The sequence below is a fragment of the Amblyraja radiata genome, chromosome 2 (assembly GCF_010909765.2).
Source record: "Amblyraja radiata isolate CabotCenter1 chromosome 2, sAmbRad1.1.pri, whole genome shotgun sequence".
Classification (NCBI taxonomy): Eukaryota; Metazoa; Chordata; class Chondrichthyes; order Rajiformes; family Rajidae; genus Amblyraja; species Amblyraja radiata.
In genome coordinates this window covers 96,970,850-96,982,902 of record NC_045957.1, presented here as the reverse complement: position 1 = coordinate 96,982,902, position 12,053 = coordinate 96,970,850, and the positions used below count along the sequence as shown (strand labels likewise).

Sequence of the window (12,053 nt, the reverse complement as noted above, 5' to 3'; positions counted from 1 at the left end):
TTATTTGTGCCATTTATGTCATCTCTAGGGACTGAGCATGCACTATGTTTATGTTCCTCATATGTAATAACTTGTTGGGTGACACTGTACCACTGGTTGGGCACCCTGGAGCCTGCAACAGCTGTGGTTGGTAAACTGTTGTAACATGTATACCCTTCGAAATCCTTGGATCTTTGTGAATCATGTGTAAAACAATAAATTCAATCATTCATTGAAGTTAATAAAATGTGTCCAAAATTATATTCATGGTAAAGGGCCAAATTTGAATACAATTTTGGGTTGGGGGAAAATTATCCACTTGCTAACACTCTGAATTTTCCAACTGATTGAAATGAACAGAAAATCAGGAACAGGAGACATCAGCTGCATTGTCTATCATACCAATTTTTGAATCAAGTAAAGCTCCAATTAGAAACTCACTTATTTAACATCCGTTTTGATGGCTTATATGTTACCGAAAACTGTGCTCTGATGCAAAAATACATCATTGCATGAAAGTTTTTAAGTTATGAAAATAACATGTTTTGCAAGCTAAAGTTAAATGTGAAAAAGCAAAAACTGCAACTACTAGAAATCTTAAACAAAAGCAGAAAATGCTGGAAACACTTAGCAGATCTGGTCACATCTATGGAATGAGAAACAGGTAATCTTTCAAGTCAAGAGACTTCAGCAGAACTTGATCAAATTTGACATCAACTTCCCCCAGCCAAACACTGCAGTGGTGAAAAATATAAGCAGGTCTTAGAACTTCCACTGTATGTAGCAATGGACTTTATGATGGCACGATGCAGAAGTTACAGTAAAAAGGAAACAGTGTACTCTTCTTATTATGTAAGAGTACAACATTTTCTAAAGGATTAGCAAATTAAAAAAGCTATTAGCCTTTGCTACATTGCCTATTAAGATCACATATTTGTGTGATATTTTAAAGTAACATGAAAATTAATTAATAGCATAAATGAAATTATTTTCATTTTTCTTTTATTGTAGTCAAAGCAATTCCAAAATAGAACTTTCACCAGGACTTCTGCTTTTGACCTGCACCATAGAGACTAAACAATGTTTGCACATTTAACTACATGCAATAATGCTAACAGATCTGGTACTTGTAGGCACAGTTACAGTACACTACAAACTCCAACTAAACTCCAAACTACAAACAGCCTTGATTGCACTAGGGACTTGAGCTTTGTTTTGGTTTTTGCACTATTTTGTTTGTTTGTTTCTTTCTTTTTATCAAACTTCTTTTTGTTTATTCTGGTGTCTACTAAGTACTATGTTTACATATCTGTTGTGCTGCTGCAAGAAATAATTTATTCCGTGTTCCGTGCAATGCAAACAGAATGCACGCCCTGCCCAGGTTCAGCAGAGATTCTGTTCCTGTGAACTGTTCGTAATCCAGACAGTTCGCAATTCAGAACCTCACGTGCAGGCCGGGTTTCCAGGCAACAAAGGATGACTACGGCCCTTCAGCAGCCGGAAATTCAATCCTGCTGATCTCCCTAACTTTTTCCCAGGATGGAAATATCAAATTCTAGAGGACATAGGTTTAAGGTGAGAGAGGCAAAATTTAAAGATGTGCGGGCAATTTAGTTGGTGGTGGTGCCTGGATCACGTTGCCGGCAGATACAATAGTGGCATTGAATAGATTTCTGGTTATGGTTATATAGGAAATGTCGAGATATTAATTAGTTTGCAGGATTATTGGCATCGTGTTTGGCAGACTGTTTGACAGGGCCAAAGGGCCTGCTCCTGTGCTGTTTTATGTACATAAGATGGCCGATTATAACCTGGAGAAGACCTGCTCTGTGCTTCAAATAATACTTGAGAATAAAAACTCTCCTTGCTCTCCAGAATAAAAAGATCTAATTTCAAAAGATAAATGACAACTCTTCTGAAGCTCTCCTCTCCTTTTAATTATTACTTAAGAAACAAATGTTTTGGTTATTTTTTGTCTTGCTGAATGGAAAATATTTATCCACACTATTTCCCCAAAATGGCAAATAACAGTGCAGCCAGCATAAGCTATATAACTGGGGGTACACAAAATTGCTGGAGGAACTCAGCGGGTGCAGCAGCATCTATGCTATATAACTTATTTTCTTTGGTCAATGTTCCATTTAAGGAAGTGAGATGTTGATGTGAAGGTTTCAGAATGGCAGCACAGCATTAGTAGAAACGTTTAACATTATCCCGCAGTTTTCATAGAAAAGTAAAACTAGTCTAGTTGTGCAAATTAGATATTGCACCCATGATTAACTTTTGAAGAAAGACTGTCTTCATGCCTGAAAAGTGGACAGAATTCATCTATCTTGCTTTTTATGCACTGCGCTGTCAAATTATAAACTTAGTTCATGCTTGACATCAACTGGAACAGAATGTAAAACAAGCTCACTTGCTTTTTATGGATGCCATTCAAGTAACTCTGAATTGAATTTTTTTTTAATCTCGCAAAAACGATCATGTCAAGAACCTGGTGCAGGTTAAATCTGGCAAATCCATACGAGTTTTGTTTGTAGCAACTTTGTGTAATAAATAATAAACTTCTGAGCTCTCATTTCACTTCTTTCTAAACTTTATCTAACCTTATAGGATTCCCTGTTTCCTACCAATGGCATTTCCTAGATTTTAAGGCACTAAATTGTTCATAACGTTGCCCAATACCTCAACAATTATGAATAATTTAATTTCAGTAAATGCCATTTGTACAACACAATGTCTTGGCTGCAAAGTTGTAATGGAGAAGTTAAACATGCGATTTGTGGTATCCATTCATAGCCGTTTATAGTCATAGAGTGATACAGTGTGGAAACAGGCCTTCAGACCAACTCGCCCACACCGGCCAACAATGTCCCAGCTACACTAATCCCACTTGCCTGCACTTGGTCCATATCCCTCCAAAACTGTCCTATCTATGTACCTGTCTGTTTCTTAAATGATGGGATAGTCCCAGCCTCAACAACCTCCTCTGGCAGCTTGTGTGAAAAACATACCCCTCAGATTCCTATTAAATCTTTTCCCCTTCACATAGACTATATTATTCAAAAACTAAAATAAATAAACTTTTCCCCAATGTCTCACCCACATGCGATAAATGTCAGTCACAAGAAGCTACCATAGCGCACTCTTTTGTTTTTTGTATAAAAATCCAAAAATTCTGGAACGAAATATTTGAAATCTTCACAAAATTAATTAAAATAAAACTTGTACCAAAAGCAGAATGGATCATTTTTGGAAAATCGGAAGGTAACCCCGAACTAAACGTGTTTCAAAAGAACTTACTTAATTACGGGCTAATAATGGGAAAAAAGCTTATACTCAAATTCTGGAAAAACGCTCCAATACCAACAATAAAAATGTGGATTTCAAACATGTTCGAAACATTACACCTGGAAGAGATGAGACTCCTCCTAGCAGGCAAAGCAGACCACTTCCAAAAGACGTGGTCTGCATTTATGGAACTATTACAAGCATAAGGTGCAATAGTAATGAAAAAAATAAATGGTACCAGGATCTGGTAACGGGGGGTAAAAAAAAAAACACGGTTGGTATATCCTTTTTTTGCGGAGTTTTGAGCGATTGTTTCTCCTTTTTTTTCTTCTCTTTCTAGGGTCTATTTCATTTCTTTACTTCCTTCTCTAACTTCTTCTCTAATGGGCATTCTTTTCCCAACACTTTCCTGCACCTTCACGACTCTTGCTCACTTTTCTTACTTCTTTTATTTCTACCTTTTTTAAAGCTCGAAAAACGAAGTGGTACAACAAATGTAATAAGATACATGTGATGTGTATTACTGTAATTTACTGTACTTCTAATAAAAAATAAAAAAAAAAGAAAAAAAAAAAGAATATTTTCCCCTTCACCTTGAGGGACCTTGATTCCCCTACTCTTCGCAAAAGACACTGTGCATCTACCCGATCTATTCCTCTCATGATTTTATACACCTCTATAAGATCACATTCTCATCCTCCTGTGCTCCATGGAATAGAGAGCCAGCCTACTCAACCTCTCCCTATAGCTCACACCCTCTAGTCCTCGTAAATCTTTTCTGAACCCTTTCAAGCTTGACAATATCTTTCATATAACATGGTGCCTCGAACTGAACACAATATTCTAAATGCGGTCTCACCAATGTCTTATACAACTACAACATGACCTCCCAACTTCTATACTCAATACTCTGATTAATGAAGGCCAAATTGCCTAAAGCCATTTTGACCATCTTATCTACCTGCGACTCGACCTTCAAGATACCATGCACCTGTACTCCTAGATCCCTCTGCTCTACAACACTACTCAGAGGCCTACTGTTTACTGTGTAGGTCCCGCCCTTGTTCGATGTCCCAAAATGCAACACTTCACACTTCTCTGTATTAAATTCCATCAACCATTCCTCCGCCCACCTGGCCAATCGATTCAGATCCTGCTGCAATCGTTCACAACCATCTTCACCCATCTGCAAAACCATTAACTTTTGTATCATCAGCAAACTTGCTAATCTTGCCCTGTTTGTTCTCATCCAAATCATTGATGTAGATGACAAACAGTAATGGGCCCAGCACCGAACCCTGAGGCACACGCTGAGTACTAGACTAGTGGTTCCATGGGTGATTTTAATCAACTAAGAACCATTGGGCGACTGACGTGGCAGATGCCCGTCAATCATATGCGCCAGCTTTACCAATTGTTTCATCTCGATTAATATTCCTTCAGCTGATGGATATGCAAAGATGGATATGCAACTAAATATTTTACAGTATCTCAGATCTTGTTTTGTTTTACCAGTTTTTATATGCGTAACATGCAGCTGCTGCACTCAATATTAGAACCATAATCTAAGCAGTCACGTAATATATTGGGAGTTAACATTCCTGCTGAACATACTTTTTCTTGGGTAAAAGTACAGTACAACTCAGTTACTTTCAGTGTAAGTTACTGGTTGTAAATTCAACCTGATATTGCAATCATGATGTACGAATTTCATATTTCAAAGAGGAGAAATTTGAGAATTAACTGAAATGCCAAACATTATAGCAATACTAAAATAAAAGAAAAATGCTGGGAATATTCACCAGACCTAGCAGCACTTGGGAAAGAGAAACAAAATTAAATTGGCATGTTTGCGATGGAAAAGGAACAAAGAGCCTTCAACCAGTAACATTAACTGCTATCCTTTCCACAGAAACTGCCTAACCTGCTGAGTGTTTCCAGCATTTTGTGGTTTTATTTCAGATTTTCAGAATCTGCAGCTATTTTGGTTTCAATTGCATTGATGCTGGAATGAAATTATCTTGTTTAATTCTTATGTGTATACAAAACGCTTAGCCATGTAGATTAGCAATACATTGAAACTAAGGTACAATAATATTGTAATTAATGATTCTGAGTAAACAAACACTCTTTCATAGCAAAAGGATTTGAGTATAGGAGCAGGGAGGTTCTACTGCAGTTGTACAGGGTCTTGGTGAGACCACACCTGGAGTATTGTGTACTGTTTTGGTCTCCTAATCTGAGGAAAGACATTCTTGCCATAGAGGGAGTACAGAGAAGGTTCGCCAGACTGATTCCTGGGATGTCAGGACTTTCATATGAAGAAAGACTGGATAGACTCGGTTTGTACTCGCTCGAATTTAGAAGATTGAGGGGGGATCTTATAGAAACTTACAAAATTCTTAAGGGGTTGGACAGGCTAGATGCAGGAAGATTGTTCCCGATGATGGGGAAGTCCAGAACAAGGGGTCACAGTTTAAGGATAAGGGGGAAATCTTTTAGGACCGCGATGAGGAAAACATTTTTCACACAGAGAATGGTGAATCTCTGGAATTCTCTGCCACAGAAGGTAGTTGAGGCCAGTTCATTGGCTATATTTAAGAGGGAGTTAGATGTGGCTCTTGTGGCTAAAGGGATCAGGGGGTATGGAGAGAAGGCAGGTACAGGATACTGAGTTGGATGATCAGCCATGATCATATTGAATGGCGGTGTAGGCTCGAAGGGCCGAATGGCCTACTCCTGCACCTATTTTTTATGTTTCTATGTTTCTCTCTTCAGAATACTTCCAAAATCCTTTGCTAAATTAATATGTTTAACAACAGTATCATGCCTACAAAAAATCTTATTATGAGCTAGAATCATCATGTTATTCAGCCCATTAACTCTGTCTGAGCTCCTGTGAATCAATCCCATCAGTAATTTCCCCACTTTTATCCCCTTGCCATTATAAATAATCTTACCTCAAGTTTCTTTTGAAAACCCTGATTGATTCTGCTCCCATGTTTACAAGCAGAAAGTTTCATATTATAACTACTTTCTATGTAAAAAATATTTTCCTTCAGTCACTTATCCATCATTATATTGTTTAAGAAGGAACTGCAGATGCTGGAAAATCGAAGGTAGACAAAAATGCTGGAGAAACTCAGCGAGTGAGGCAGCATCAATGGAGCGAAGGGAATAGGCAACGTTTCGGGTCGAGACCCTTCTTCAGACTGGGCTCATGCACCAGGGCGCATGCTCCAGCATTTTTCTCTACCTGTCTATCCATCATTATAGATCTGTGGCCCCGGAAACAGTGTTAGCTTGATTTTATATACCTTTTTAATATTTCCTCTCAATCTTCTTTCATCCTTATCTCTGGAAACATTCTTTTCCGCACCCTCTATAACACCTTCACAATCATCTTAAAGTACGATAACCAAAAATGGATGCAATACTCCATCTGTGGCCTAAGCAGGTTTTTCTAAAATCTTCAAAGTAACTGCTTTTATACTCAATGCCTCCACTTATAAAGCACAGGATCTTAAACTTCTTCTTCTTGCATTTGAGGCAGCAGAAGTCTGCAGCAGGGTGATGCTATCTGGTTCGACATACATAGGTACCCACCCTAAAAAGGGCGCAAGCTCCGGGTTGGCACCAAGCTGCGGGTGCGGCTGCTGTCTGTTTCTTGTTGTTCACCTGACTGAGGTCAGTTGACAGGGCTCACCACGGAGAGGTCGACAACATGAGCCCTAAAGAGAGAAGCGGTTTCCTGAAGCAGACTGTTCCAGAACCAGGCACACATTTATATTGATATTTTTCACAACTTGCCCTGTCACCTGCAAAAGATTTATTTTATTCATAACCAGGTCTCTGTTTTCCAGCAAATCCTTCAGAACTGTGCCATTGTATCTATATTATCTCTTCTTATTCATTCTGATTAAAGTGCACATGCTCTGCTTATTGTGCCAGCCATTCTATTACGTTCCTCGTCACTGCTACCACACCTCAAGTTTTACGACAACAGAACATTTTAAAATTTCCCTTGCACACATGTTAAGTCTGAACTATTTTCAAGCAATGGCACGAGCAATGACCCATGGGTAACAAAAGAGTCCCCTTGTTCCATCTTTGCCTTGTAGCAATTTCCATAAATCATGATTTGGTAACAATATTTGCTTTATCTTATAAGAAGGCAAGAAATAGGAGTAGGTGTAGGCCAAAGGCTGACATTCAGGAAGATCTTGGCTGGCCTGACTTTGCCTCAGCTGCACTTTGCATCTTGTTCCACAAAACTGCTGAAACCCTTGTAAACAAAATGTCCATCCATTTTTAGGGAAGTGAATTCCAAAAATTCATTACTCATAGAGAAAGTTCATCTTCATCTCTGTTTTATATGGGAAACCCCAATTCAAAATAATTATACCGACTGGTTCTGCAGCCTCCCATGAGGGGAAAACTCACAGCATTTGCTGTCATATTCTCCTCAGAAGCATCACCTCATACTTCTAAACTCATATATATTGTACAATCTTACTATTCTGTTCCAACCTATTTGCAAGATTCCATTCGCCCATTTACGTGCTTGCTGCATCTGCATCCTACTCTTTCTTTCATGTATCAGGACACCCAGATTGGTCTGAAACGCTGCTGAATCTATCTCTATTTAAACAATATCTGGTTTTCTGTTCTTCCTACCAAAGTAGATAACCTCACATTATCTTTCATCCGACAAAGTGTTCCCCACAGGCCTAACCTATCATTTTCCCATCGCAATCTTGTCCTTCTCTCTGCTCTTGACTTAGCCCTTCTCAGTATTTCTGGCAGTAAACGACAGCATCAACTTGCTTTCTCACCAATCTTTGTGCTGCTGGTAAATGCTGGCAACTTTACACTTAATCTTTTCATTTTCACATTAATGTAAATTGTAAATAGATGGGGGTCCAATGCTGGTTGCTGTGGCAGTCTACCAACTATACCTTGCCAACCTAAAAATGGCCTATTTATCCCAATCTTTGCTTTCTGTTAATTTATGAATCCTCTGTCCATGCAGATATTAATACATGCTGATTTTGCCCCTACTCCCATGAATGTTTAACATCCGACGTGTCTGATGTAACAAGTGCATGCATCAGACTGGCAACAGGATTATGAAAAGTTGTAAAGATCAGCAAATACATTATTCACCAACACACACATGATGGCAATGTACACCAACACAACTTTGGTATACAAGCTTTCCACAAATTTCCTTGCAAGTTTGCTGTAGTTTCTAAGATTGTGGCAAGCTAGATAAACTCAATAAATTATTAGTTTTAAGTATTCTTCATTATATTTTGAAGTTCAACATCTCAGACATAAAAAAATCCAAGTGGCAGAACAATCAGGTAATATTCCATGTGTTAACATGGTAACAATGCCCAGGAAATTATTTAGGAATATATTGGAACTGAAAAATTTAAAATGTATTAAACAACATCTGTGTTAGCCTTACGTACCTTCAATAATCATTCACAGAACAACACTGTCAAAGACCTGAAAATCAGATTGCTTTCAATCAAAGTTCATCAATGTACATGGGGTGAGGTGGAGGAAACCAAAGAGCAAAGAAATCCAACCAGAATATGTGGAAGAATTTAGACAAGATTAAATTATATGAACCCTATATGTTTCCCAAATAAACTTAGGACATAGGAAAGTACAGCACGGGAACAGACTCTTCAGCCCACAATGTCTGTGCCGAACATCATGTTAAAATACACAGCTGCCTACAGATGATCCCTCCACCCCGACTTCAGAATTGCAGCAATGATAAAGAAAAATATGAATGTCATAGTGCTCTAGACAATTTTGTCTGTAATTAGTTGAGCATTTATATAGCAAATTCCTTCTTACTTTGAGAATATCACAGTGATTTTTGATCACTGAGGTAATTATGAGCTATCTCAAAGTTTATTGTTGTAATGTAGTAAATATAAAGGCTAATTTATACATACCTTGTCTTTACAAATATAAACATTATAATAATGTCATATTCTGTATTTGTAAATTACAAGATCACCTGCTCATTCAGCATATCCTCAGCTCTTTGAAATAATGAGTAGACGAATTAACATCTCATCCAAAAGAAAGCATTGCCAACGATGGGGGATCCCTCAATGATGCACTGAACTGTGAGCCTAGGTTATTAATTTTGAGCATCTGGAGTGCGAACTGAACCCAGAACCTTGTACTCTATGAGGCAAGAATGCCACTAACTGAGACACAGCTAATGAAATTTGGCTTGACTTTTGGAAATTTTGAAAAATACATGTCAGGTCTAAAGCAGGATTCCAAAACATACATAAAACATAAATATCAAAGCTGACAGTGTGGTACAAATATTAATGGAAATTTCCACCTCAGAATTATACACATAACCGATCTTTAATCGAATCATAAACATGACCATTGATAAAATCCATGCACAAATATCTAGGATCAACTCTTACACTAATATAGTATATATATTAAAATTCGCTACCAAATTATAATATAACAATTGCCACAAAACAGCAAAGATAGCATCATTCAAGATCAAATCTCCAGAACAATCCTGTAGAATTTATTGGAACTATCAGTGGAAGAAATGCCAACCCTTTATCATCAGTTGAAATAAGAACTGCCAAACCTTGATGATTTTCTTGCCAAAAGGGTACATCTATGGCAATAACAATGCATGCAATGAGGTGGGATTGGGGGGGGGAAGCAGTAAGTAGTCCATACAAAGTATTTGAAAGCAAAACTTTGGAACGTTGATTTAAATGCCTGAATATGTCTGTCATAAACCATGGTAATTCGATTTAGTTTATGCGTAGTGGTGTGCAAATTTTCAAAAAAAACATTAAATTGCACCTGGTACAACAGGTAAATTCTATCGGAAATTGATCCTGATATTTAAATTCTTAGGACAAGATACCCGACCAAAACATTCATCAATCCAACGAACACAACCATCTACCGAGTAATCTTTAATTGAATGCTTACTTCCCAATGAACAATCACCTGTATTAAGAGGGCTGATGCTAGAATACAAACCGTGTCAGTTTCAATCTTACCTTAATGATGCTGCTCCTGCGAGGTATGCCTGGTTTTCCATCTTGGGATGGTGCTGTTACTGGTGAAGGTGTGCATGTGTCTGCTCCGGGATTTGATGGTAGGACGCCTACCGCTGCAGTCACCGGCTCTTCTCCCACACAGTCTCCGTTTGACACAGCTTCAACTCCCTCCTTTTTGGCCCAGGAGGGCGAAACAGAACACGAAGGCACCAGGGACGGGACACCGCGTTCCGCCTTTCCTTCCGCCATGGCTTTCTCGTTAAAAAAACAACAACTTGCAAAAACAAAACTAAACAGGGCAAGGTCGACTTTCAATTCTTTAAATTAAAAGAAAGGAAACGGCGATCGTCCACAACGTGCATGGTATATAAATTATACTGTTAAATTGCAAAACAAAATCCAAATACGTGTTGCAAACCTCCCGCTATAATTGTGACAGTCCCTCCTGCACACGAACCAACTACTGCCACCAACCGAAATCCTTCTGAGCACGCAACACAGGAACAAAACGTATCGAAAAGCCGCAACATTTACATTTCTGCGCCTCTGATGTTATCTCGACCAATCCATGAGAGAGATGCGCTGGAGTTGCAGATGCGGGACTTGAATGCGAGCCGGAATATTGCAAGCAAAGAGCTCCTCTAGTATCTTTGATTGCAAGCAAGTGAACGCGGCGAGCTCCAGCCGCACTCGCCCTGACACTGACAGTCAGTCAGTCCCGGGCTCCGGTTGCGTCCGTTTCCCCGGTGACGGGCTCGCGCTCCCACCTCGCTGATTGACGGCTTCTGCCTTGTTTTTTTTCGCACTCGTAGAAGTGGAGGCGGGACGTCGGGATGTCAATCAGCCGGCACGCCAACGGCCCCTGTCAACAAGGAAGCACCTGATGGCAACAATACCGCCGCCCCGCGTCCCCGTGTCCCCGCCCGCACTCCCGCACACCTTCTTCCTGCCACGGCCGCCGATGCTTCCCCACCGGGGAAAGGACAAGCGAACAACAGAGGGCTCATGCATCACAATCACAAACGCTCCATTGGGCTAGTCGCCACGTTCTGCCCGTGAATCTGGCCCGAAGGGTCCACATCTGAAACGTCGCCCGTCCATTCCCAACACAGATGCTGCCTGACTTCAGCATGTTCAGCAGCAAGGAACTGCAGATGCTGGTTTAAACCGAAGATAGACACAAAAACATGGACAGGCAGCATGTCTGGAGAAAATGAGTAGGTGACTTTCCGGGTCGAGACCCTTCTTCAGACTCCTGAAGAAGAGATTCTCGACCCGAAACGTCATCTATTCCTTTCCTCCAGAGATGCTGCCAGACCCGCTGAGTTACGCCAGCTTTTTGTGTTTATCTTCGAGTTACTTCAGAACTTTGTTTAATGCTCAAGTCTCCAGCATCTCATAGTCATACAGGACGGAAACAGGCCGTTCGGCCCAGCTTGCCCATGCCAACCAAGGTGCCCATCTACACTGGTCCCACCTTCCCGTGTTTGGCCCATATCCTTCTAAACCTTTCCTATTCAAATGTCTTTTAAATGTTGTTATAGTTTCTGCCTCAACTACCTCCTCTGGCAACTCATTCCATATACCCATTAGGTTGTGTGTTAAAAAATTGCCCCTCAGATTCCGATTAAATCTTTCCCCTCTTACCTTAAATCTATGTCTTCTGGTTCTTGACTTCCCTACTCTGGGTAAAAACTGTGCATCTAC

At 39.7% G+C, this 12,053-nt stretch overlaps 1 protein-coding gene across 1 annotated transcript in view; it reads right to left on the bottom strand.

Annotated features, from left to right (window-relative positions):
* The window catches only part of plcl2 (phospholipase C like 2), a 258,870-nt gene extending 247,545 nt beyond the window's left edge, over window positions 1–11,325 (bottom strand). Inside the window, exon 1 of the mRNA XM_033050889.1 lies at window positions 10,347–11,325. Coding sequence (XP_032906780.1) covers window positions 10,347–10,595 — 249 coding nt within the window. The 5' untranslated portion in view covers window positions 10,596–11,325. The remainder of the gene's footprint in view (window positions 1–10,346) is intronic.
* Window positions 11,326–12,053: the final 728 nt, after the last annotated feature.